Source organism: Helicoverpa zea, chromosome 31, assembly GCF_022581195.2.
Source record: "Helicoverpa zea isolate HzStark_Cry1AcR chromosome 31, ilHelZeax1.1, whole genome shotgun sequence".
Classification (NCBI taxonomy): domain Eukaryota; kingdom Metazoa; phylum Arthropoda; class Insecta; order Lepidoptera; family Noctuidae; genus Helicoverpa; species Helicoverpa zea.
Genome location: NC_061482.1, coordinates 10,285,696 through 10,313,428, shown reverse-complemented (window position 1 = coordinate 10,313,428; position 27,733 = coordinate 10,285,696). Strand labels below are relative to the sequence as shown.

General features: G+C 35.8%; 3 protein-coding genes across 3 annotated transcripts in view; all 3 read left to right on the top strand.

The window, feature by feature from the left end:
* LOC124644779 (FK506-binding protein 2) overlaps nt 1-5,360 on the top strand; it is a 46,579-nt gene extending 41,219 nt beyond the window's left edge. The window contains exons 2-4 of the mRNA XM_047184313.1: nt 199-287; nt 3,120-3,307; nt 4,314-5,360. Of these exons, the coding sequence (XP_047040269.1) occupies nt 199-287; nt 3,120-3,307; nt 4,314-4,496 (460 nt within the window). The 3' untranslated portion in view covers nt 4,497-5,360. The remainder of the gene's footprint in view (nt 1-198; nt 288-3,119; nt 3,308-4,313) is intronic.
* Nucleotides 5,361-6,588: 1,228 nt separating this feature from the next.
* Nucleotides 6,589-14,272, top strand: LOC124645105 (heparanase-like). The gene has a single exon (XM_047184849.1). The coding sequence runs from the start codon at nt 6,720-6,722 to the stop codon at nt 8,259-8,261; it is 1,542 nt and encodes a 513-aa protein (XP_047040805.1). The 5' UTR covers nt 6,589-6,719; the 3' UTR covers nt 8,262-14,272.
* Nucleotides 14,273-15,331: 1,059 nt separating this feature from the next.
* Nucleotides 15,332-21,432, top strand: LOC124645448 (locomotion-related protein Hikaru genki). Its single transcript, XM_047185255.1, has 10 exons — nt 15,332-15,541; nt 15,619-15,710; nt 15,908-16,010; nt 16,208-16,296; nt 16,817-16,976; nt 17,362-17,535; nt 19,214-19,348; nt 19,641-19,784; nt 20,465-20,674; nt 20,943-21,432. Exons 1-10 carry the CDS (start codon nt 15,448-15,450, stop codon nt 21,203-21,205), a joined length of 1,464 nt encoding a protein of 487 aa, XP_047041211.1. The 5' UTR covers nt 15,332-15,447; the 3' UTR covers nt 21,206-21,432.
* Nucleotides 21,433-27,733: the final 6,301 nt, after the last annotated feature.

Below are 27,733 nucleotides of genomic sequence, written 5' to 3'. Positions count from 1 at the left end.
ACTTAGGAGCTTAGGATGCAGTTTCCCGCCTCATGGTACGGGCTAATACACAACAGAATTAGTACACATGTTACATTATTGCGTTAGCTCACCTTTATTTTGTCTAAAACAAAGGTGAACAAGAGTGTTAAATCAGTATTAACTCTTCGAGTCTACTATCTTTGGCCAACTAATAAGAAAACTTATCTTTTTTTACAGCTATGACCGCGATCAACCCTTCACGTTCCAAATCGGAGTCGGCCAAGTCATCAAGGGATGGGACCAGGGTCTGCTCGACATGTGTGTTGGTGAGTATCGATTCGAATCCTCTTACTGTAATATACTCTGTGCTAAACACTATGGTCAGTACGTACATCTTGTCAAAATTTGCTATAGATGGTGTTAGCAATGTTAGCTATGGTGATTATATTTTAGTATTTTTGAGCTCCTAGAGGTGAAATAGTTTTAATTTAACACATTTCACACACACGTCGATCACTGAAAATTTTTTGTAGGCTCCGAGAACAGCCTTTTATGCCATCCCAACGAAATAACATTACATGGTTCAGCTGCTGTTAGCGGTAACGCCCCCGCCGACCCGCGCAGCCCCGTATCACAAACGAATTTGCCACGCCATAGTTAGCTATTTATCCGCTCAATTATTAGTTCTAGGTATCCTGTGAAAGGGCACTGTCCTGCGCAGTAGATATTTTTTAGGAATGCTAGGGGACAGGGGACTGGGGACATTGATGCGTGGGTGGATACGGCGCCGCGCAGCCCGGCCCGCGCAGCAGTCGCGATGCGATCCCTCTAATGTTGAATACATGCCTTTATGCGTTTCGTAAATTCATTTTGTGTATGCCTCTCAAATATTACTAATTTAAATTAAAGACACATTCATAACTAGTGAACTAATCTGAACAATACAATTGAGTGCGTTTGTGTTGTGAATAACAATGACGTGGTAAAGTGTTGTTTGTTGTTGTTGTCTGTAATTGCCGGGGTCGTTTCCGCCTAGTTTGTATAAAATGGCGGCGTCAAAAATAAATAACAATGAATACTTGACGGACAGTGATCTTGACGATGAAATGATCAAAGCAATAAGGAATGAATACTATACGAAACTTCCGAAAACTTACACATCGGAATATTATAGAGGAAAGAAAATATTTCTCTATAATATGGCCAGTCAGGATTATGTGGATATTGTAATGAGACGTATAAAAAAAGTTGGCCCTGAATTTGAACGCCATCAGCGAGACAAGATGGCACTGAAAATCGATTTGCAAAATTATAAAATAACCATTTTAGATGGAAAAGAACGCCTGATAAAGAATATTGGTGGACGGGATAAAATAATAGTACCTTGGGAAGACTCATTTGAAATAGTTTGGAAAGTGCATAAAGAGAATGGACACCCAGAGGCAACGGAGCTTATAGACATAATGCAAAATAATTATCTCATAAACAGGAATACAATAGAATGTTTGAGTGAAGTGTGCCCTGTTTGTCAGGGAGAAAACCAACCAAATGTCAAATACACTCTTGATATTATACCGATGGCATTAGATCCAGAATTTGATTTCAGCTTCATTTTAGCTTACGAAGACTTGTTTACAAAGTTCCTTCATTTGAGACCTATGAATAAGGACTTTACGTTACCGAAGCTGACGCGGGAACTGATGAGAGTCTTCATGGATTTCGGACCCCCCAGGAAAATACTTGTTAGCAATCCAATACTCGTGGAAGCAATTTCCAATGTAAAAGAATTTCGAAAATATTTTGAATTCGATGTTATCATAAAGAAAGTTCAAAGCAACAACGAAAGAATTAATGAAGTAAGATACGCGATAGGTAAATGGTTGGAAGAAAATGGAACAAAAAAATGGGGAATTAACCTTCATAATATAGAATGGGAGTTGAATAATAGAATCAGCGGAAATGACAACAAGTCCGCAAATTCAAGAGTATTTGGAAATCATAGTGAACGTATGCCTGGCATCAATTTGCAAGGACAGGAAATTGAAAATTTAACACTACCAACCTTCTACAGTAGAAATGATCCAGTTCTACCCATCGACTTTACAGTCACTCAAGATTCAAATGAAAATATGTCTACAATTTCCAATATAGATGTGGATGTTGGCGTTTCTACGAGTCCCATGTTGGAAGTTAACAAGGATCCGCTTGCGTTTGATGAAAATATGTTCGAAAATGTATTAGATGAGAATCCGGTGAAGTATGAAGTTTGTGAATTTGTAGCGGAAGAACCTCAGCAGGTGTTTGATTTACAAATTCTGTCATCAACACCCATGGAGGGGATAGACGCTGAAAATGTGGCAGCACTATCAAATCAGCATTTGATAGCATACACTATAAGTAATCAAATGGAATCGGATAACGAACCAACAGTAATATTATTTTGCAAATCTGGACCAATCTCAGAGAGTTCTCCAGAAGGTTTTGCTCCTTTTTGATTAACTAACAATGATGAGTGTGTAGCATTCAATGAAGAACTGGCGTGTACTTCGGAAAATGATCTCTCGAAACCGTTCATGGTATGTGATGGAAGCGTTTCAAAGGAAGAGATTGATGCGGGATGTGATGGTTATTTTCACCTGGAATGGACAGATAATCCAGGCGATGAACACGTCGCAGTGACACGTAAGCACAAACGTACAAAAGTCTTCGTTTGCGTCCATAAAACATTGGATTCATCACAATAATCGGCCTTTTTAATATTGATTCATCGCGATCGTCGACGGCTTTACTACGCCTCCCCGAACATGTACCATACTGCCAGATGTTGACGCCAGCTTATCCTTTTCAAACTTCTAACATTTCACGAGGCTATCCTGTTGAAAAAAATGACGTAATAAAATGAATACCTAATAGAAATCATATCTGCGAAATAATCTCATGGAGTTAAGACAATGCAAAACTTCTTTTACAGATTATTTTTCCTGTTCGCCTAGCTCTCTGTGCTCTATCTGTATAATGTATTTAATTCATATAGTCTAGTGTATGTATAGCTAGAATATATCGTTTACATACCAAGTTTAACACTGGCACACTTTCCTCGACCTATGGTGTTATAACTAGTATTGTTAACTTACCCAATATTATTTGTGTAATTTCAGGTGAAAAACGCAAACTGACCATCCCATCCTCATTGGGCTACGGAGAGCGCGGGGCCGGCAACGTGATCCCACCCCACGCCACTCTGCACTTTGATGTAGAACTCATCAACATCGGTGACTCGCCCCCAACCACCAACGTCTTCAAAGAAATCGATGCTGACGCCGACAACATGCTGTCCCGCGAAGAAGTGAGTATAGAGTTAGCGTTCCAAGCAATGGATACCGATGGAGACAAAGAATTATCTCGCGAGGAGGTCAGTGCCGTTGGCTTTAGGTGAAGGATGTTATTCGGAGGAGGCCTTAACACAGAGTCCTGTTAACTTATCGTTGTTGTGTTCTTAAACTATAGTATTTGTATAGCAACTAACATTTAGAGTATTTCGGTCTCTTTCGCCTCTTATATCGCCATTTTACCGTACAGGCACAATAATGTATTTTTTAAAACAAGCTGTTAATGATACCTGTGCTCAGTGAATAGTAAGATCAAGTAGTCTGCCGTTAGAATTGTTACCTACCTAGGTACTTAGGTACAGCTATTTTCAAATATTTAATTTTCAAATGATAAGTTATCGGGATTTTATTGTAATTTAACGTAGGCTTTTTAACAATTTTGCTAAATGTATATAGCTTTCAAATTGCATTTCTTTTAGACTAGAAAAGAACGTCTGGTAATGGGGAATGAGGATGTGGGGAATAATTTGTGATTTTTAATCAATCCTGAAGTAAAGTATTCTGTTCCGTCTGTAGTTATCTGCATGTTTTATAATAATAGTACGGTAAGTCAAGTAGGTAGGAAAACTTGAGATAAATAAATAATTTAAAAGTGCATGACACATACCTAAATGAACTTCTTATAAGAACCCGAGCTGACACGATTTTATTGTATAACCTAATAATATTAATTAAACTAATTAAGTGTTGAAGTTTTGTCCTAAATGTTTTTTAGTAGTTATAGTGTGCTTGTTTTTTGTATAGGTACCTAATAATAGTAAGAAGAGGTTAGGCAGGTACATAGCTCAGGATTGCAATAAAATTAACATATACCAATTAACATCTTATAAACTCTTTTCACCAGGTTAGCAAAGGTTAGTAAAGGTGATGACAGTTATGTAAATATATCATGAAAAAAAACGATCAGTTTTTGTTATTATTTTAATAATATCAATTAATAATGTATCGTTATGTGTCACGCAGGTCAGCGAGTACTTGAAGAAGCAGATGGTTCCGTCTGACGGCGCCGAGATGAGTGAAGACATCAAACAGATGCTGGAGAGCCATGACAAGCTCGTGGAGGAAATCTTCCAACACGAAGATAAGGACAAGAACGGTTTTATTAGCCATGAGGAATTTTCAGGGCCTAAACATGACGAACTTTAAATAATTTAAGCTAGAGAACTCGCTCCCGACTCAACTCTGATTTCATATACCTAAACAAATACCTCGGGAGACGAGTCGTAAGACTTGCGTGCAACTGATTACAATTAAATTATACACAGTCATATGTAATTCTAATAATAGCCCCGCATCGTAATGATGTCGATCTATAATATTTAGAGTTAAAGAGAGTATGTGAGTCAGTTCAATAAAGTTTTGTTGAGTCTTTTGTACTTAGTTTATTTACTTATGTTGTTGGTGTGCCGGAGTTTGTTATTAGAATATTAAGTAATATATATTTTAATTTACCTGAGTATGTATAACACATTTATTCCATTTTCAGCATAATATTTTCTCTCGATGTCTATTTTGCATGTAATGTAACATTTAAAGGTCAACATAATATTATAATCAAATGTAGTAGATTCAAGCATATAATCACAATATTACTTATTAAAAATCATGTGTGCATCCGACATTATTGTAAAATGTCCGATTGTATTAATCTACTTAGATTTAATGAATAAGTACTTTAGGTACCTACATACATACAGGGGTCATGATGCCCCGTACCCATATAATCAGATCTGTTTGTTCCAAGACTACAGCGCCTGTATTTTATGTTGACTATACGAACTAAATTCAAATACTGTTACTCCACTTGCTATTTTAAATGCGTGAGGCAGTCAATCGTATTTTGAATAACTTTCTGGTCCAATTTAAGTTCTTATGTACCTACTTTGTCTATATTATCTACTTGAATTTTTGTGTACTTATGTAAATACCTGTAGGTACGTCGTCTAGGACAACGATTACCTGTTCGGCATTCATTCCGCTGTGGTTTTAATATTAAACGTATTTATACCATTTACTTTGTTTCATTTACCCAATCTATATTTAATCTATATGTTACCTATCCATGTCTTACGCTGCTCCATATGCCGCTGGTTGGAATTCATGTGTGGTGTTAGGTTACACTGGGCGTAATAAACACGTACCTAAGTTGTCTAGATAAATGCCACACCCTGTCACACCCTGGCAACGCCCATGCCCATTAATAGACACTATCTAGACAGTACCTCTACCTACAAATATCAACCAAAAGTTCCTAATTTTCGTTGAACTATGGGTGCATCGTCTCCTCTATAAAGCACGCATTAGTTGTCAAACCAAACTCGTTGTAAATTGTTCATCAATAGAGGTAGGAATAAAATAAGACCAAACACAATTCTATACAATAGTAGGTATGGTGGGTATAGGTATAATATACTCTATGACCAAACACGAGGTACCTACCTAGATATACCTAGATATCATTGAAGAGTTCCCTTGTCTCTGTTATCTACATTCTCCCCTTGTTTTATGGTGTAATAAATCATAAACCTGAATGTTAAGTATAGTAATCCGATGAAATCCTAAACTTTCAAGAGTTGTCCTAATGATAATATTAGGTCATTGTGAAATGTGAAGTACATATTTTCGAACAAATAAAGAATTTAAACAATGCCTATTTCATTTGTATGTACGAAAATGTATGAACATATAAACTTTTAAGAATTTAAATTCTACCAAGCACAGTGGTGTCTAAAAAAGTAATTAGCCAACATACCAATACCTGAGAAAATACTCTATGCCTCTATCTCTCTCTCCTCTTGCCATTTGCCATAGGGATCACAGAAATTATACATCGATACCACGAAAGTATCGAACCCTAAGGATATAGAGTACACAGCACAACCACACGAATCTGTCAATCATAATAAGGTTAAGCAACATATGGCGCAGCCGGTCTGTAAATGGGTGACCATTTTGTCATGGCCAGTTCTGGGCCAGTTCTTATTTGAACTAAGTAGTACTCAACTGTACTGAGCTGAGTTAAACTGAAAGCCAACCTGAAAGACAACAAATGATGATAGGGTGACATTATATATATAGTACGTAATATCATAACAATCATAACATAACATTTTTGGAAAAGTATAGTAAGTATAGTAGCATAAAAAGTATCGATACCCTGACGTATCGATACTTTTAGCAAATCCCTACGTAAAGAGACATCCCTCGCTTCTCACGTCAGTTCAGTCAGCCTGTCAGTGACAGTCGGACGGCGACTGTGTTGTGAATTTGTTTGTAGTGCTATAATAGTGTGTTTGTGAAAAACAGTTGGGATAGTACTCCAAACGGTGTAAGTGATCGCAAAAACTTTTTACCTCTTGTAATAGCAAAATGCTGTCTAACAAAAGTTTAATGGCTGCTTGTGCCATAGCCTTCTGCTGCAACGTGGCTTTAATGGTGTTATTTGTGAAGTATAACTCTGGAGAGAAATGCTATATTACCATTGACGAGCATCAGACTGTATCTAACATCATGCCCGATGATTTCCTGAGTATCGGCATTGACACTTCTGAAATAGAACATTACAACAAAATAGACTTTACGAAGCCGAGACTGCGGCAACTTGCAGCAGCTTTAGCGCCGGCGCGAGTTCGCCTGGGCGGCACCATGTCTGACCGACTTATTTTCAGTGAGAACGACATTGTGGCGTCGTGCGACCACTGCCCAAAAGACCCCCACTCCAAGTCAGTCTGCCCAGCTGTTAGAAAGCTATGCAAACATAAATACTTGCCTTTTTTCATTATGACTGGGAAAAAATGGTCAGATGTTAATGAATTCTGCAAAGCTACAAAAACTAAATTGTTATTCCCTATGAATGTTCTGCTCCGTGATGATCATGGATGGAATGATCAAAATGCAAGAGAACTATTGGAATACAGCAAAAGTAAGCATTTTGATGTAGATTGGCAGCTTGGAAATGAGCCAAACTCTTTTGAACATGTATTTAATTTATCTTTGACCCCTGAAGTATTGGCTCATGATTTTCAAAAACTACGGAAACTTCTTAATCATTCTGGATACAAACATTCCCTGCTGGTTGGTCCAGACACAACCAGACCCCAGTCCAAGCGTCCATATTGCTTAGAATACATGAGAGAGTTCTTGGGAAATGGTTCAAAGACTATAAATGCAGTAACTTGGCATCAATACTATTTAAACAGCCGAACTGCCAAACTTGAAGACTTCTGGAACCCTGATACGTTTAATTTATTAAAACAGCAGATAGAAGCAATGAGAAATCACACCAAGAAATATAGGCATATGCCAATGTGGCTGACAGAGACAAGCAGCTCATATGGAGGAGGAGCACCTGGATTGTCTAATTCCTTCGCTGGGAGTCCTCTATGGCTAGATAAGCTAGGTCTTGCAGCAACATACAACATCACTACTGTAGTGAGACAGAGTTTCATTGGTGGAAACTATAGTCTGATTGATAAAGAATTAGAACCTTTACCTGATTGGTGGCTCAGCGTTCTCTACAAAAAGCTTGTTGGGAACAAAGTTTTACATGTTGATTGCAAATGTTCTCGCTTCCAAAGAATGTATGCACATTGTGCAAATAAAAAATACACTAACGATACTACAGCTATAACTGTTTTTGCTGTGAATTTGGAGATGGCTAAAGCAAGATTCTTGTTGAATGGCACTGCATTGCATGGAGATAACTTGATCATTGATGAGTTTATATTGAGTGCACCATCCAACAACAGGCAATCAAGAACAATGTTGTTGAATGGATGGCCGCTATATTATGAGTCTGCATTACCAGATTTGGAACCTGTGCATTTAAAGTATGGTAATCATATTTCCATGCCACCATTCTCTATGGCATTTTGGGTCATCAAAAATACTTCTATAAAAGCTTGTGCCTAGTCCTGCTTTTGTTAAGACAGTTGCCTAACTTAATTAAGTTCATACTTAACATTCCAATGAATAATTTTGCGTAAAGTTCTTGTACAAGTTGAAATTACCTACCTTATCAATCGCTTTAAAATATTATTCCCTTAATCTCAAATTCGAATAAATTACTGTTAAATTTTGATGTATGTATGCCAAATATGATCAACTCTTATATTGCTGTGATGTTAATAATTAATTTACATTGGTAGATCTGTATTATCATTTTCATATACATAATGTATTAATTGCAATAGCTTTAACATTGTATTAACATTTCTCTGTTCATATAGAGATATGTAAAATACCTATAAATGTTAAACATTATTTTCACACTGCCTTAACAAATGTGCTAAAGTATTTCGACTTCTAGTTATTTCATACTGTAATATGTCGTGATACACGACACTTTTTATTGGTAGCTGCTGCACACAGGTATATCGTGCAAATAACAATTCCAGTTATTTGGATCAATAAAATTGCCTTTACACTCAGTAAAGAATATCAAGACATTCAATAGTCAAGTTAGAAAAAATCAATAATTGACTTTGTAAAATATAAAAGTTTTTAACTCATTGGGATTACCTGCCTAATCGTTGAGCAAATATGTATTTATAAATTAATATTTAGGACAATAGATTTTGTTATGGATGACAAATGTAAACATTTTTTAAAATCATCTGTGATCATTTTTAAACAAAAATCTCAATGCAGTTAGTCATCACAAGTCTTGTAAGTTCTACTTACAAATGACAATCCCATTCAAAAAGCAATTTGTTCATAAGAAAGAATTTAAACACTTGACTAAATAAGTGTCCAATGTAATAATACAGAGTAATTGTGACTGTTTGTTACAATATTGCTTGCCTTGAAAAATATATCTTGGCTCGTTAAATAAGTCAATTTCCATTTTGAATTATTTTCACAGCAGTTATCTTGGACTGTTGACAATAACCAGCCTTCTCACCCAGTCAAGGAGAATCATACTTTGTTTGACATTGAACTACTGGCCATTTGATAAGACAAGTCTCAATGTGTGAGATGGAATATAATAGCATAGATGTAGTGAACAAATACAAATCAATTTATCTATCTTCTTTAACTTAGTATAGGCAATATGTTTTTGTTAATATTGTCTTGTAAAAAAGGATAAACATTACTTAGTTATTTCTGAGATCTCTCCATATACTTATTAAAATTATGTTAATTTATATACCTATCACTATAATTCATAGGGTATTATTCATAGGACATTTATTACGTTTATTCTTTAATCACAAGATACCCATGAGGTATGTACCTACTTGTTTTTTATTTCTATCTAATTACATAGGTATATTATTCTAATTATTTATCTATATTGTTGTGACTAGTTTTTAAGATTTTGTTCCAGTGCCATGTGACATCATATAAACTGCTTGATTGTATAATCTTCCATCACAAATTAAATAGTTTAAAAATATGTTTCAATTTGACATTTACTTAATTTGGCACATTTCAGGTAATTGCCCTGAAAATGTGCAAATTAATAAATACATTGTTTCTTCTTTGCCTTGAATAATATAGTACTATAAACGTCAACAATATATTCAAGCTTCAAAGTTTTTACATGTATATGTTACGGGTAATGCTAGAAGGTGGAGTAAACCTAGGTTTACCCGGGTTGACTTAGTATTACCCAAGCTTCTTGGGTAAAGTCCGAATAATAAGTAAAATAAATTTTAATTCGGGGTTTACCCATGCTCACCTAGGTCTACCCAACTCTGACTGGGTAATGTTAAAAATTTGCCTAATTAATTAGAGAAATGAAAATCCAAGGTCATTTTAAACATTTATTATTTAAAAAACATACAAAGGCGATCGTAATCGCTTGAAGAGCATAAACTAAATAGCTTTAATAGCAAAAAACTAATAGCGGTTGTTGTTGTTCAAATTGAAATTATTTATTTGAGCAACATAAACTGCTGTGACATTTAGAATTGTACAATTTTCCTGCAGCTTTTGCATGAACACTTCTTTGTGGCACATTTTGTTTTGCAATTACAACTTTTATAACCCTGGCCTCCTGAAAGCGACTGTTCATTTGCAAGCTCTCGTAAGCTTTTTTCTGGTGATATATTTTCAAAATTAATCAGTTTATCATGACACACAGAAAACTGATTCCTTGAGAACATTTCCTCAATAGTACCACGTTCGTCCTAGAATTACGCCACGGGCTCGAAAATTACGCATCACCTAACATTACCCAGTCAGAGTTGGGTAGACCTAGGTGAGCATGGGTAAACCCCGAATTAAAATTTATTTTACTTATTATTCGGACTTTACCCAAGAAGCTTGGGTAATACTAATTCAACCCGGGTAAACCTAGGTTTACTCCATCTTCTAGCATTACCCGTAACATATCCATTTTTATAAGTAGTTATATACCTACTTATTGATGCTTAATGCTATTGTGTACTATGTAAGGATATACAAGTAATGTTTAAAGATTGGGGTTTGTCCGACATGAACATGGCTTGAAAAGTCCAGAATTCTAATATGCAGTCTATTTGATGTCAAAGATATCTTTCTTGTTTATAGAAATACATTTTCGAATTCTCAACCAGTCCTAGAATACCTTGGTTTTCAAGTCATGTCCATGTTATTGCTTACATATAAAGTCGCACATAGAGTCCAATCTCTAGTAAGTATTGATTGAGTCAAAGTGTTTTATATTAAGTAAATTGTATAAGATATATTTATACTTATGTTCATATAGACCTATATTTAAATATTAGATACTTACCAATTCAGTCCAAAAACCACGTGCCCCTACTCTCCCCTACCAGTGCCAGATCTCAAAGGAACAAACAAGTGTTTATGATATAAGGCACTTTATTTTTTACATTTTAATAAAAGTGAATCTATTTAAAGGACTCTGAATATTGATTGTATACATGTTTTAATTTTGAAAGAATATTTAACAATAATTTTGTATGTGTAATGCGGACAAAACTTGCAGAAAACTGCAAAGCCTTTCTTATAAAGATGTTTTGTAAATGAGCGTCAAGTTGCCTTTTTATACAAGGTTTTTGGCAAGAAGATGTAGCTAACCTCTTAAACGAGTGTTTGTATCTCGCGGTTCCAAGCCATTAGGGAACGCGAAAGGTTCCAGCGATTTCATTTTATTGATTACCTGAGATTGAATTGATGGAATCATGTAATTCTTGTTACTTAATCTTCCGATTTAGTAATTGTATAATTTATTTTCGTTAGTAATTGTTTATCTCAATCCAAAGCAGATTATATTTAGTTTTCTTTATGAAAAGCGCCCTTAAACAAAATTTGGCAGCAAACGAGCAAAACTGGAATAAATCTTGGACCACGCGTATAATAGCGAACGCCGGATTTCTACAGCTTCAATTTATTATGACGCATCAAATATTTCTGTTTTTGTGAATTTGCGGTGCCTAAGCGTAAGACTGATTAGTATTACAATTAGTATTTATTTTCCAAATGTGCCTGAATGTTAAAGCAAGACAGATTATTTCCAAAAACTACAGTTCCAATATCTTTTTGGTATTCTTAATAATCTTGAGCTTCTAATTTGACAAACTGGCGAAAATTACACCAAGGGTCTATTTTAGGGCCAACGCCTACGAGAAGTCACAGCTTCAACTTTTAAGTAAACATTTTGTAAACTTTTTTTTATCAAGTAAAAACATGTTGTTCTTAAACCAATATATTTAAGGTAAAAATGACAAAGTAGCTTACAAAAGTTGTTAAATATTAAATAGTAAGTCTCCACTGTTAAAATAAACGCTATCAAACTAATTATAATAATTTATTTACTATTCGAAAAATCAATGTCAGTTTCATGTTTAAACCGCATTATAATTATGTACGTAATTAAATATTTATGTTCCAGTAGGAAGTTATCGCTGTAATTAGTTAACAGTAGCAGTTGTTAATTACAATCGTTTCCAATGCTCTGCTTTGAAAATGTTACGATAAGTAGTTATTTAATTTCATAATGAATGGGGTATGAAATTGTAGTTATTCACTGAATTATATCTTTTGTATGATACTTATTTAATATTAATTAGTAATTATAAGTATAAACTACTGCCTTCAAAGTATTTCTGTTTTGTGCCTTGTGTTAGATCTTATGAATGAAATGCGTTCAGTACTTATGCCATGTTTATAGTGCCTTGGTATGACGTCCTGTTGCTATGTGGTCATATAGGTACGCGTTCAGACGACACTATCTTTAAAACACAGACATGCCTACAGCGCTATCATGAGCTCATCCGCTCATGTTCCAATGTTAACATGATAACAATTCGTATTGTCTTCATTATTTTGAGCTCTCTAAAGCGCGAGTCACACGGATGGAATCTGCTGCTTCATCAGAGGTGACCTTGTTTTTTCCCATCCGTTTAGTCTAGACTGCAGATGTAATCAAGAGTCAATATAAATACACGGATAGAAGCTAAGCTCCCTCTAAGGTCACATCTGATAGGCACAAGTTTACCGTATGGAACGTGCTTTAAGTTCTGCGTTTTCATAACTTGTGTTACCTCATTTTGGTGTTACTGCATAGGTAATTACTATTAGTCTGATAAGATTGATTGTTCCCATTCTGATTTCAAAATGTTATAAAGCCGACTTCTTCAGTAACAGTCAGCGTGGCGTGGCAATAACAGACCATTAGTTAAATGTGTATTTTTATCAAAGTAACTTGTGATTTATTGGCGTCAATTGCAATAGGTTATAAGCTTTTTACGATTGATAGTAATGGAAGACAATCAATTAAATGATTGCATCCAACCATCCTTGGGCTATGAGGAACAATAATAATTGAACGTTTGAAAGGTAAACAAAATAAGATTGTCAGAGATGACACAAGCACATTACTCGTTGATAATCATGCTTCTGCATTGCTTAGGTTAGGTTAGTCTGTAGGTACTTACCTATTTATTTGTCATATATCTTTACTCTGGCGAGAGCCATCACCGAAAATGTATCAAAGAAAATCAACAACAGATGTATTTCTTGAAAGAAAAGCTTAAGCAAAAAACATTGTAATAATGTCGTATGCGCATTGTTCTTAAATATCATACCTTGTAATACAAAGTGTACTTAACGTTAAATGCGCAAAACCTCTCAGACTCTAAACGATTTTTTTGTCATAAAAAATTGATTTTCTACGAGTTGCTTAGCTGTTTTTACATACTAAGTTCTGCTGGCAATTCTTGTAATTTCAAATAGACACGTTAATATTTTTAATAATGATTAAAAAAAAATGTAAGCTGTTAGAAGGTGGTTTAATTGATTCTGCTTTTTGTTCTGAATAAACTATTTACAGGTTTTGCGCATTTAATGGTACCTATACGTTGTATAATTAGAATAAGATTGTAAGAGGCTCACGAGAGATATTGATGTATAAACAACCCGTGTTATCTATACCGAATGAACACGTAGGCAGTTATTTTGAATTGCAAAAAGGTAATTAATTTCAACAGTTAGAATTTTATAACTATGCCTATATATACCGGTTAGATCATTTAAGGAAAATGGTTTGGCGTGACCAGCATTGGAGTATACTATTATGGTTTGCAGCAGTGATGCAGATTTCAGTGCCCGACGGACAAAATACGCAACTATTCGTCCTACATTTATTTTTAAAATATTATAACTGTAACTTGCCTTATACTTTAGTGGGTGCTGAAACCTAAATCACTTTGACACGCGTGTCCTTACAATCACAATAGAGCGTATAATTAAATTTTCATGTGAAAATGAGCGAGACTGAACTTCTTGTAAAAAGCACAAAGCAAACACAACTTAAAATTAATTCTGCCTAGCAGTTTTGGTGCTTATGATGTACCTACTACTGCCTACTTACTAAATATGTACCTACCTATATTCTACGAACAAAACTGCATACATTATATGTACCTATTGTTAAATTACTTAATACATTTCTGTGCGCTATTGAAACTTAATAAATTGTTTTCTTTTCTCTTTCCCACGATCTCAATTAATTATTATTCAAATGAAACAATTTTTTGACATCCCCAGTATTTCGTGACTATGTATCACTAGTTTTCTTTATATTATAACTGGCTTTCGCCCGCAGCTACGCCAGAGTTATGTGTTGACCATTCTACCAAATTTCAAACAAATTGGTCCAGCCGTTTTTGCGTGAAAGAATAACTAATATATCCACACAAACTTTCACATTTATAATATGAATAGGATTATAGTGAAGAGGAAAAGGAGTGCACCACTCTTCTTATCAAGCAGGTAAATTGTTTGGCTCAAATAGCCCTCTGAAATAGAAAAGAAGGCCAGCCAACTAAACGCTAAAGATTGGCCTTGATACTCAATTCATATCTTGAGACCTAACTGACTTTAACTGCCATACAATGCTAGCAAATAACTACCTCAATTCTCCGTTCCTATTTCAATTAATAGAAGTACCTACCTACATATCCGGTGAATGATTTTTCCGAGAATTTTTCCTATCAACCAAGTGACCTCATAGACCAAAACAGGCTATGAAAATTAAAAGTCCATCTTGCACTCTTTGCTTGCAGCACCTACACTGAGGGCGCGAGTACAAAAACTCTAAAAATCGGTGGGTATGTACCTAAGTACAAGTTGCTTCGGTCATGGAAAAATCCTTTTCGGCAAATTAAAATCGGAGAGGCAAGTGATGGGACCTAGGAGAATATAGGGAGTACCAGATTGTAGATGAAAAAACAGTTTGAAGAAGGAAGTTTACGTCCCATCTAAGACGAAAAGTTTAGTTTGGATAATGGCGTGATAGGTTCCATGCTGCATCTTAAAAGTTTTGAAAGGATTTTCATTTATACACATCTATCACGTATAATATCGCATTCAGACAGCCTTAAAATCTGACTCCCGTAAGTAAATTCGGCTCTATGCAACTGACTATAGATAGGTAGGTATCATCATTTTAGAGGTTGGCAACACTCATACGTTCTGTCAGTTTACTAATATATACACAAATCACAAAAAATTGAAAGTGCAGTATCTATTTATTTTGGCATCTGAAAATATTTAATTAAATTGATTAATTTAATTTATATTCAGTTAATAAAATCGGAGCAGGTATAACTTTGGTGGAGCTGCAGAAGCGTCGTGTTGTGTTGAAATGTTTCGCTTGCTATTATACTCTTCTATAGATTTGTTACTGTTTTTTTCATGGGTGAATTGTGAAAATGATGATAATGTGACCTATCCGCAAGGTAAAAACATGAAAATTATTATGGTGTGTAAATCCGAGACCTACGAGCCATTAAAAAAAAATAATAATAATTTTCAGATGATTTCAAATGTTCTCTGCCTGACGTTAAGAGTTTGGATGCTAATCTGGATATAACAAGGTTTAGATCAGATTTTTCGAAAATCTCGGAGGTGAGTATGTGCGAATATAGGTTTGTAGCAAAGAAAATACAAGTTTTGCTATTGTAGGAACATTATATTCATAGCTTTAGATAAAAGTCATACAAATAACAAACTTTAAGCATAAATATCTGGCTTGTAGCTTTGAATTAAGCTTTAAGTCAATTCTAAATTGAGATTTCTAACTAGATCAGTTTCTTGTTTTTTAGGTGAAATTCCCTGGACTCATAGGGCCTTTGAATGAGAGGCTGATATGTAAAATTAAATGCATTGATGGCAACTGGGTGGGACCGCTTTGCTCCAATACCTCAGGTAGAATATATATTTATTTTAATGTTCTAAAGGTTTTTTAGTCTATAAACATGAACTTATATTACACCCCAAAAATATAGCATTATGTTCAAAGTGAAATAAAAATAATAGCAATCTTTTTTTAAGACTTAATCAGAAACCATCATCACCACTGCGATCAAGATATCATTTTTATTCAATTTGTGTGTTAATTCCAGATGGTAGATTTCAACCGATATTAAGGGAATGTCTATATCGCAATGATCATCCACTTCTGGCCATATCATTTAAAAATTCATCAATAACTGTAAGTATCACTCTTTAATTCCTCATGTGTAAGTTAGCAAATTGTTAAATATTTGAGATCGGGAAGATATTATACTAAAAGATATAAACATAAGCATTTTCCATGATTATAATTGGTTTGAAATGAAAAGGAAATCAGTGTGTAACTTGTAGCTAGTGTCAAAATCTGTACTCATCTATTCATAAAATCTATATAAACTTAAGGCTACTTTTTAGACATGTACACATAGTAGACACTATATCCAAGGAGCACATGCTTATAAGTAAGCTAGTTTATGTTGTCTAGAGACAGATATGTAACTTTATTTTACGTATACTATATAGAGAAGATTGGTCCACCTATGTCAGTCATTCTGTCATTTGATCAAGGTTCACTTCTCCAGTGCATTTAGCTCAATGAATTTAATTATTATTAATTAATTATTGATTAAAAATTAAAGACCACAAAATACAAAATCTAGTTTATCCACTTCAGAGCTGCCATCTTCACTATATACTAATATATATCAATGTTTCTGCAGAAAGACACACATTTTCCCCATGGTTCCGTGCTGCTGTCTCGGTGCAAACACTTTGGCCTGTACAAGCTGAAAGGAGACAACATGCTGCATTGTGAGAATGGAGAATGGACACCCAAACTGCCAGAATGTGTACCAACTACTGTTGTCACCAACTTTACTGGTATGTAACAAAATTCTGTTATACACATGTTTTTCTATATAATTCCTGAATTTCAAACAAAGTAAACGATGTTCGGCAGTATGAGTACAACTAAAGAATCCTTGCTGTAGAATTACTTACTTACTACGTTGAATTCTACAAAGTCTTTTGTTATTTACCTGTATTCGAAGCCAATCATGCAAAGCAACATGATGCTGATAATTAAATTAATTAATATAATTACACAGAGCTCTAAATAAGAATCCAGCTATTCTTATTTCGAGATTTCTGTAATAAAGATTTCTTATACTTAGGCGAGGCTTTTTATCATGCATGTTCATTTTGATGTCTAGAAGCTGTACCTTCGTGGCACCTCCATCTAATAATGTTCTATCGCATCTTACAGGTGACGCGCCACCCACGATACAATACACGTTACTCAGCGGGTCGGCAGTGGTGGAGCATTCTGGTGAACTGCACGTGTTTCCCGACAGCACGGTGCGACTCGACTGCGTGTCGCCGCGAGCGCTCGGCGACCCGGACTGGAGCTGGACGCAGGCCTTAGGACAACACCACTCTGGTAAGACTTCGTACCTACCAAGCTATCGCTAATGTCACGTCTATGCGTGACATTAGCGATAGCTTGAAAAGTTTGCACATTACCTCAAGATTCCGTTGTGTTGTGACTTCCTGAGATTCCAAACTCATTTGAAATGCCTATAAATATGTTGATTTTTCAAAATACTGTGTGGTATATAATTCAACTATGTAATATTAAAAATGCGAAAGTCTTAACCAATCATCATGAAATTTTGTACACATATTCTTGGTGGTACTAGAATTAACATAGAATACTTTTTATCAACACACCACACGGGCAGAGCTGCGGGCTGAAACTAGTATATATATAAGTACTTTTTGTATTCGAATTCGAATTTGCATTTGTTTATTTTATACTCCTTCGCGTTCAAATGACTATAGGTGGTTACTATCTAAACTGCTAAAACTGGATGCTGGCGATTTTGATACCTATTCAATAAAATAGCAATTCTTTATTATTAAAATTGTTGTTCATAAGTTTAATAGAGCTGAGCTAAGTCGTGTGCGAATAATTGCTTTTCTGTATGTACATAGATCTATTAACATAATGCTTCATAATACGAAGCATTATGTTGAAGCGCTTGATCAGCTAGTTTTTCATCTTTGGCCAAAGTATTTCCTGCTTTCGCAAGCGACCTATTATTATATTTTTGGTTACTAAACTAGTACAGACTTTTGCGACGAGTGCTGTGTTTTCCTGCCATATTTTTGTGGTTCATTTGATTAGATTGTGAAAACTTTTATTTCTTTGCCCTGCCGTTTTTTTGTGCGTTTTACCATTGCTTACAATTTCATCTATATTCAGCTAGCTGTGCCCTGCAAATGTAAACATGTAGGTAAATAAATTGAACCAACTATATATAGCCGTATTATTTTTATGGTTCAGCTAGCGACCTGCCTTCCAGTAGCCTGACTCTAAATGCGATTTATCAGTGTTTGTATTGCACTTGCCAAAATTTCGTATTTTCTGCCTACAGCAAAAGTATTAAGCGCTCATCATAATATTTTCCAGTTACTATTTATTTATTTATTCATCAACAAATTGAAATTTATGTTTAACCGTGGGTTTTAACATAAACACAAAAACATTTAAAATTGTTATACAGCCAGGAAAAATAATACGAATTGTTAAGGAGATTTTCTGTAGAAATGCGGAGAACTGCTTCCAAAACATAGGTACTAGTTTATTCCAACGGAAATTAGCAATATATTTAAACTGCGCGCGACACGTACTATGTTCACAGCTGATCGGTAAAGTTTGTGCGGACCGCGATCCTCGTACATGATTGTTGCCCGCGCCGCTCTGCCCCCTCTGTTGTCAATCGCTAATGGCGCCTCCGTCGACGTCGTTGCTATGTTCGAGAGGTTTCCGAACGCGAATTATAGCTATAATACATTCCGCACTAGTCGTCTATAATACATTTTCTGTCGTTGTACTGAATGTAAGCGCATGCAACTGTTATTTCTTTATTGCTTTCTTCTGCCATAAAATTTTGCGACTTGCGAATGCTCGTAGCGCTACATTGGCATACACTTAAAAAAAAACTCGAGTTTGTAGGTTGAAAGTATGAAAAGTTCTTAAAAGATTCTTTTAAAGAAAAAGTAATCTTAATTTTGTGTTACCGATACAATAATGGATTTTTGTGCACGATTTCCAGCGTGGTCGAGTGAGGAAGGCGAGAAGGATACTCACTACCGGCTGACGCTGAGCAAGATGTCCGTCAGACACAGCGACCAGTATACGTGCACCTCCCCCGGCGGCCACACCAACACTGTGCTCATTAAAGTTGTTAGTGAGTTGTATCTTCGATAAGTTATCAACCTAGCACTGTACATATACCTAATAGTCCAGTCAATTTAGACATTTGAAGTTACATACATTCACTCATTTTTTGGTCTGATTTGACCAGACTACTGTTGAATTGAAAAACTGCTGTTTTTTGGAGATATCTGGAAGGGCTTAGGAGAGGTCTAATTGTAATTACACAATTCATGAAACTATTGTAATTTAAAAATGTAAAAGCAGTAGAAAAAATGCTAGTTTTATTTATTTTATTTTTATGTAATATTTGTACCGTTTTTCAGATGTGGTTTGCCCGCCGATAGTGGTGACGTCCCCGCGAATCCGCCAGTTCACTCAGGGCACGAAGCTGGGCAACTCGGCGCACTTCAGCTGTCAGCCGGGGTTCCATCTTAACGGCTCTGCGATACTCACTTGCATGGCCAATGGTAATATTTCTTCCTTACGCTGAATTAAAACCAAACGGAAAAATTCTAGAGTAGGTGATACAGACACGCATACAAACACACACACCCAGACACAACGCACATTCAAATTGTGTTAATTGTTCTAGTTTAGGTTTTTAGTTCTAGAATTAAGTTTTTGTGAACTGACCGTAGAGCCTAGGTCCTACAACACAGAGAATCCTGGCGTAAGATTAAGGGCATTACCAATAATGTAAAGTAATAGCAATAAACTATTTTTTTTTTTCATTTTACAACTTTACCTGCATATTTTAAACTAATAATGGCGTCCAAGGGCAATTTCGGCTACGGCGGCTGTAACACACATCAGTCAGCTGCGCAGAACATATTAATTAAAGTGACATTATTTTAAGATGCTTTATACTTTATAAAATGTTAAATAAATCCCCATGTCAATTTTTTTTTATCATATCCATTATATGGTAAAAAAAAAAATTAAAAAAATTCAAGTCAATTTTTTTTTTATCATATCCATTAAATGATAAAAAAAAATTGTCAATTTTTTTTTTTTATCATATCCATTACATGATAAAAAAAAATTGACCTGGGGATTTATTTAACATTTTAATTTTAGTAATCATTTTTTTTCAATTACCTATTTATTATTTATTGACGTAAGTAAATATCCAATGGTTTTATTTCAGGTCGTTGGTCGTCACTGCCCCCTACATGTGAAGAGACATTCTGTCCTCTACTTAAAACGTTGGGACCGCACCTAAGCGTGGTGGAATACAACTCATCGTTCGGCGGCCGCGCGATGTTCCAGTGTAGTTGGGGATACAGACTTGTGGGAGCGCCGGGATTGGAGTGCGAAATGGACGGCAAGTGGTCTGGGGAAGTGCCGCATTGTATACGTAAGTTTTTATTCTGTACTTTTCACTGTACATTGCAAACACGACAGTTTCTGGTGATTTAGTCACCCTGCAATAACTACATGACACTATAAAGTACGAAGTAGTCTAAAAATCTGCATAAAGAGCATGTAAAGCAGTTATAAAATCAAGTATTTTTTTCGCTGTAGGACAATAATATAAATTGCAACAAAACATATTAAAATACCTATTATATTCTAATTACACGATTACATTTTCTAACTTATGATTAATATATTTTTTTCGACAGCAATATACTGCCCCGACCCTCTGGTGCCCGCTAATGGACGCTTATTGACGGAGCCATCAGTCAAGCACGGCAAGTACCCAGTGGGCGACCTCATGATATATTCCTGTGACGAGGGCTACGAAATCGTCGGCGAATCTTCCATAGTATGCACAGAAAACGGATTTTGGTCCCACCCGCCTCCATTTTGCCTACCACCCTCAGAAATCCGGAAAACAGACACCATTTATGTCGAAAATACCACTCTGATACACATTGATGAGTAATGTCGAAGGTATTATGTAAACTTATTTTTAACAGTATTATATTACTTGCCAAAGTATGCTTATTAGTTTTTAGATAAGTGTTAGTGATAGTTAGGCTGTGAAAGTATTACATTACATTTTATCGATGCAAATTGGTTTAGATTTGCCAATTCAAACTCTTTGTTAAAGTTGATGGATATTACAATTACATGATTACTTCGCGATATTGCGTAAGAAAGTTGCCTCACTATAGTTCGGCCATTCAGAGAATGCGTTCCTGACACGTCGCGATTGAACTGACGACGTAACTACATTAATTGATTATTGATATAATAATGTTGTTTTAATGCTCCTCAATTGTTAAAACGGTAAACAACCAGCAAAAATATTTTTATCGTAACTGCAACGCCATTGCAAAGTTACGTCGTCAGTTCAATCGCGACGTGTCAGGAACGCATTCTCTGAATGGCCGAACTATAATAGACAGGATTAAGGGAGGTTTCCACAGCATCCGTATAGTGTCCGCGAATAGACTGTATGGGTTAGCACTGCATAAGTTTGACAAGCTACATGTTTTAAAGTCGGCTTGTCAAACCTTCCAAAGAGTTTTACTGTTGATTTATTGTTCTTGCTGTTATTATATATTTTGTAGTTTGTAAGTAGCTACAAACACAGGTTAAGTTATTTTTGTTACTAACATGTGGCCTTGGCATATTTGAATTAGAAAGAAAGAAAGAAAAACCATTTATTTAACACACAAATGACGCAGAAAACAAACACACACAAATACAAACAAATAAAACAATGGACAAAACAAACAGTGAAACAAAAAAGAAAAGCGCTGCAGCTGCTTCACTTATGCGTGAAAAGGGGCAACGCTCAGCATCAGTGCCGGTTTTAACTCTACCAGCGCCCTGGGCGAGATTTCTACGGCGCCCTCCAACTGCAACTCAAACCCATACGAAAAACTGAGACATATGTAGTTACCGATTGCGCGAGCGAAGTGAGCGCGAATTTTTTTTTTATAGTTAACAAGTCAAAGCAAAAATTACGTAAAATGTAGCCCAATCGTACATAAAAAATAAAAAAAATAATAAAAAAAAAAAAAATAAAAATAAAAAATAAAAATCTTTTATTTTCAGGCATCGACGGCCCATAGCGTGTTAGTAAACAGTACAAACTTACAAACTATGTTAGTAGTAACACACAAGTACAAAATAATATAAAATAATACACACAATACATCCAGGATTATTAGAAGATTTATCAAGTCCCATGTCTAACATGCAGCTTGATAAATCTATCCATAACAGGCCCTTCTAGCCTTTCTGAAAATACCTTCAGAATGCTGTTGCTGCTTCCCCTCGATCTGCGTACCACTGATGCCACTTTTTTGCGCATGATCGCGAAATAATCATCAGTGTGCGCATCCGCGAACATCCCTGACGCACTACAGTAAGGTGGAAGCCTCAACAGCGCCCTGAAGGCGTTATTATATTGAATGCGCAGTGCGCTGTCCGCTTTTTGTGTATGATTAGCCCACAGACTGCTGGTGTAGAATATTTGACAAAACGCTTTAAAAAGTGTTATTTTAACCGGTGCTGAACAACCAGCAAACCTGCGCGCCAACATGTTTCCCCTCACAGCCAGCGCCCTGCGCTCCCTTTCCATATCTAGATCGTCTTTTAAATCCTCTGTCACAATATGGCCTAGATATTTAAATTGTGTTACCCTGTTTAGCGGTAACCCGTTCAGTTTTACGTGTGGGATATATGAGGGGCTTTTATTTTTTCCCTTAAAAACCAATAACTCACTTTTCGTGGGATTATACTTCAGCCCATGCTGTTCAGCGTACCTTTCACATATAGTGAGTAACTTTCTTATTCCCCCGATTGTGGGGCTCAGCAGCACCATATCGTCTGCGTAACTTAAATTATTTAAACTTACTCCGTCTACATGGCAACCGACATGAGTGCTGCTGAGCTCAACAAGCAAGTTGTTGACATAAATATTAAATATTCTCGGGGAAGTCAGACCCCCCTGCCTCACACCACATTTCAATTTATATGGCTCTGATAATGCCATACATAACCATACATAAGTTATTGCTGGTTGGTGAATGCAAAAACATGGGTAGATGGCTTCTGATTGCGCGAGCGAAGCAAGCGCGAAATTTTTTGTAATATTTTAGAACTCAAAACAAAAATTACAGTATTAAAATTAAAATTATTAGTATTAAAATTTTGGGACTTAAAGTAGTACCGTAAATAAGAAAGTCCATGGAAACTAGAAGTTACTTTCTTATTAATAAAAGAACTTAAAAACGACGCTACCTTTTTGCTAAGACTAAAAAATTGTTGAAAAATAAATACACCTGTAAAGTGAAGCAAGCCCGAAAATTTTTGAGTTTTGGATCACTAAAAGTCCTAAACATATACAGGAATTAATTTAAAGCAGTGCGCAAAAAAAACTGGTGGTCCAGAATCATTAACAGAACATATCTGCATCATGAGTAAAAAAAAAATTTTCATTCTTTTGTCCGCCCTAAAATCAGCAAAATATGGATACCAATACCAACTATTCTTACGCGCTTGGAGCAGCGCACGCGTCAGTTAACCGGTTTCGCTTTGCAGCGCGCCTACTATAACGACTGTGACCGTACAATCGGATACAAAATAAACATCTTTCGATATCAATAACTTTTCTTTTTTGTACTAAAACACGACAAAATAAAAATATACGTATCTATAAAACTTACTTTACTATAGGTTGACAAAGTTTGCGCACTGGATAAAATTCATTCCTGTATAATAAAAGGCGACTGTGAAGTCAAGAAGACGCGAGCGAAGGGAACGCGAATTTTTTTGAGTATTGGGACATGAAAAATATCTGTATACTATAAAAAAATAAAGTGTAAAGTAAAGAAACTGCGAGCGAAGCGAGTACGAAAATTTTTGAGTTTTGGGACATAAAAGTAGTTTGTTCGAGAATTTCTCGGAATTAAACACAAATTCGCTTCGGCGCCCCTGAGCCCGCGGCGCCCGGGTTATTCGCACACTCTGCACCATAAGTTAAGACGGCCCTGATGCTATCCATACATTTGGATACAGTTCTTGTAAGTTGCGATCTTTGATGAAATTTAAAACAAAAAGAAGAGTAACATTCTGATCATGGATTGGCTGGGGGCGCCCGCGGCGCCCCCTTATGACCGGCGCCCTGGGCCGTCGCGCCCTACCCTAAAGCCGCTACTGCTCAGCATAATGCTGTGTCTCGCACACGCAGGCACGAGACAACAGCGCTGGTTTTCAGCGCTGACCCACTGAATTCATGTCAATCATACTAATTTTCTCCTTTGCTTTATCTGTATGTAATTCGTTATTCAAGAAGTGAATGCCATATGCACAGCGACTAGCTATACAGTTCTTATCCAATACAATATTAGGAAACTAAGAAAGAAATAAAAATTTTGATCTCGAAATGTAAACTAAAATATATTACTTATTATATTTTGATGTTAAACCAAAGTAAGTTGTAAGTGCCAAAGTAAAAATGTATGCTATTTATGTTATTTATGTAACTGTAAAAGTTTGCTTGTTATTTATGTTTTTACGCTAAAAGGGCTTAACTGTTTGAGATGGAATTCTGAATAGACACGGTTGGCACCCAATAGGCGATTGACGATTTCTCGCGGTACGCGATTGAATCAACTTTATGATAATAGTATAAGTAAAATGTTGAATAAAAGTAGGTGTTGAAACATTGTTACTGTGCTTAGTAATAAAATAATATGTTACTATATTTAGTGATTGTTATGGCTGAACCATAATGGCCTTACTACAAAAACTTTAACTCCTGTTTTCCACTAGTCTAATAAAATTTTGGCTGCAAAATGAACCGTATGTCAACGTCATAATTTGTCATTTTTTTAGACAAGGCATAAACTGACGTTTAAAAGTTTTTGTGGTAAGACGGTAATTGTTTGTTACTCAGTATTAGTACCTATATCTAATGCCTCCGTTGTGTAGCCATCCTAACTATTGTTGAATGTTCTTTATAAATCAATACAGTTAGGTTTATCGTTCTAAGCAGATTATCGTTATTTAACTGTTGACGTTGTTTAAATAATAAATACCATTTAAGGTCTTTAGTTGTGTTATTTTTACACCTTTCTCCGCTATTTTGGACGATGGGTGTGCTGCATGTTTAGTGATTTAGATTTTTGCGAATCGAGCTTTTCGCGTTTCCTTTTGTTTTCGCTATTATTAGCCATAAGTTCTTTCGCTATGAGTTTCCCTATATCAAGACTGTTGCATTTTGTTTTCTTCTGTTTTTCATTAATACGGAATTAGGTATGACTTGTTTTCCTCTTTATAATATTAGTATAGATAAATCCTCTATCATCAAACACATGCGGTAGGCTTTTATGGCAAAACAAGATGACATGTGCTACTCGCAGGAGCTCTTTGGGGACATAATAAAAATGAAAGGTAAATTAATATTAAGTATGCCACCGATTAGGATAAGGACCTATTAAGACAGTATTAAGATCGAATTACTTTGTTAGTCTTCAGCAAATCGAACAAATCTTTGTAAATAACAAAATGAATTCAAACGTCTGACAGTTTAACAAAGATAATGATAGTAACAGAAACGCGGTCAAAATTAATTGAAAATTCAGTGTTACAAGTAATATTGGAACCGACAATAAATCAAAACTGAGCACATACGTTAGAATTAACCATATATTTACGACACCTTGACATAATAAGCTAGCGCCCTGCTTCGCTAAAAGCGAAATTCTCTAACATATTTATGCAATATTTGCTCACAAAAAATAAATTTTGCAGATATTTTGAAGAAATTTCAAACTGTTTTTCTCAATAAATCAAGCCTACTGAAATTAATCCCGATTTCGAGTTTCTTATAGCTGAAGGTGCGTTTAATAAGTTTTGCTCTGTGTGGCATAAAGAACCACCCCCGTCCACGGTAAGGATGAAGTCTGAATCAGAATCAGTCTAAGTTCTAGGCTGACTCACATTCTGTAACTTTTATAAAGAAACTGGTACCAGAGGACAAGTTTGGTTCTTCCAGTTGTGATGTGTCAAGTTCTCGTATATATTCAAACGGGTGCAGAAAACTCTGCTTGCGTGATTTAGAATTTAATGTTTTTTCTTCTACTACCCTCATTCTTCATTATCAAAACAGTAATATTATTGTCCACACGGCTAGAACAACCGAATGAAATCTGGTATCCTATTCCCTATTATTTTAAGGACAATGTGTTTGATGGCACTTAGCGGAAAGTAATATATCGGATAAATCCCTCTAATTTTTTTTTTTGTGGGTACAAGTGTTAATTGATTTTATAAATAACGCCATCTATCAACGACATTCGCAAACTTTTAATATAAATATGTAGGAACGTAATAGATAAATGAAGCATGATAAAGTAAGAGTGAAAGGGATGACGTATTGGGTGTGAAAGGGACAAGAGTGTAATGTTAAAGATTGTAGGATGAAAGGAATTTGGAACAAGGACGAGAGAACGAAAGGACGTGTGAAAGACGAGCATGAGACGAGCTAAGACGTTGATCTTGAAAAGAAAATTAAAACTACAGTTTATATCAAGAATCAGGTGTATAATTCGGCCCAAATATCCCCTCCCCCACATGTTTTTGGGGGCTCGTCCGGGATAGGGTAGGTATTATTTCGGAGCCGAAATACGACGTTACGACGGGAGCGGAGAAAACCTGTACCTAAGACGGTGTGGTGGCCGGCGATCTCGCTTCAAAATACGACGAAAGACGCTAACCGAAGACGGTAACGCTAGTTACACAGACAAGACAAGACGAAATGGGTGGATGCGGCGAAGAACGGCGCAAAGTCGCCAAGCCGACTACAGTGAAGACGACCAGACTTCTGTTCTGCAGAGATTGGGCTGCATTTGGTACAGACCACCTGGTCTCCAAGTTCAGCGGCCAAGATAAAACACATTCTGCTGCTAGATGGGCGCAGAAATATTTCAATGGACGCCATTGCAGACGCTGATAGTCGCTAGGAAGTCTAACTGGTATTGCAGCTCTGTGGTTAAATTCGGAAAAACCATTCAAAAGTTGGAACGACATCAAGACCGCCTTACTCAAGGAATTTCCTGATTCCATCGACAGCAGAACCACTATGATGACGAAATGATGACGGCTAAGAAGAAGAAGAAAGATGAATAGTGCTTGGATTATATGCTGGTCATGAAGGAGATGGGAAAGCGCGGAAAAATGCCTGATTATGTCGTTATAAAATACATTATTGACGGCATAGTCGACTCGGAAGTGAACAAAATGGTGTTATATGGCGCTACAACGTACTCTGAACTTAGGAAAAAAACAAAATTTACGATGTTATGAAGGAAAAGATGTTTGCAAGTTCTAACAGAAATAACAAGGCAGACAATAGTGATAAAGCTGCTTATCAGAGTAACAAACGATGCTATAGCTGTGGAGGGAGAAATCATCAGCCATCAGAGTGTCCAAATAAAGGGGCTGAAATGCTTCA

Excerpts from the sequence above, each read along its gene's own strand:
- LOC124645448 (XM_047185255.1), top strand. The coding sequence starts at position 15,448 with ATGTTTCGCTTGCTATTATACTCTTCTATAGATTTGTTACTGTTTTTT. Across the intron at positions 15,711-15,907 it reads ATTTTTCGAAAATCTCGGAG|GTGAAATTCCCTGGACTCAT; the intron begins GTGAGTATGTGC and ends CTTGTTTTTTAG. Across the intron at positions 16,297-16,816 it reads TTAAAAATTCATCAATAACT|AAAGACACACATTTTCCCCA; the intron begins GTAAGTATCACT and ends ATGTTTCTGCAG.
- LOC124645105 (XM_047184849.1), top strand. The coding sequence starts at position 6,720 with ATGCTGTCTAACAAAAGTTTAATGGCTGCTTGTGCCATAGCCTTCTGC.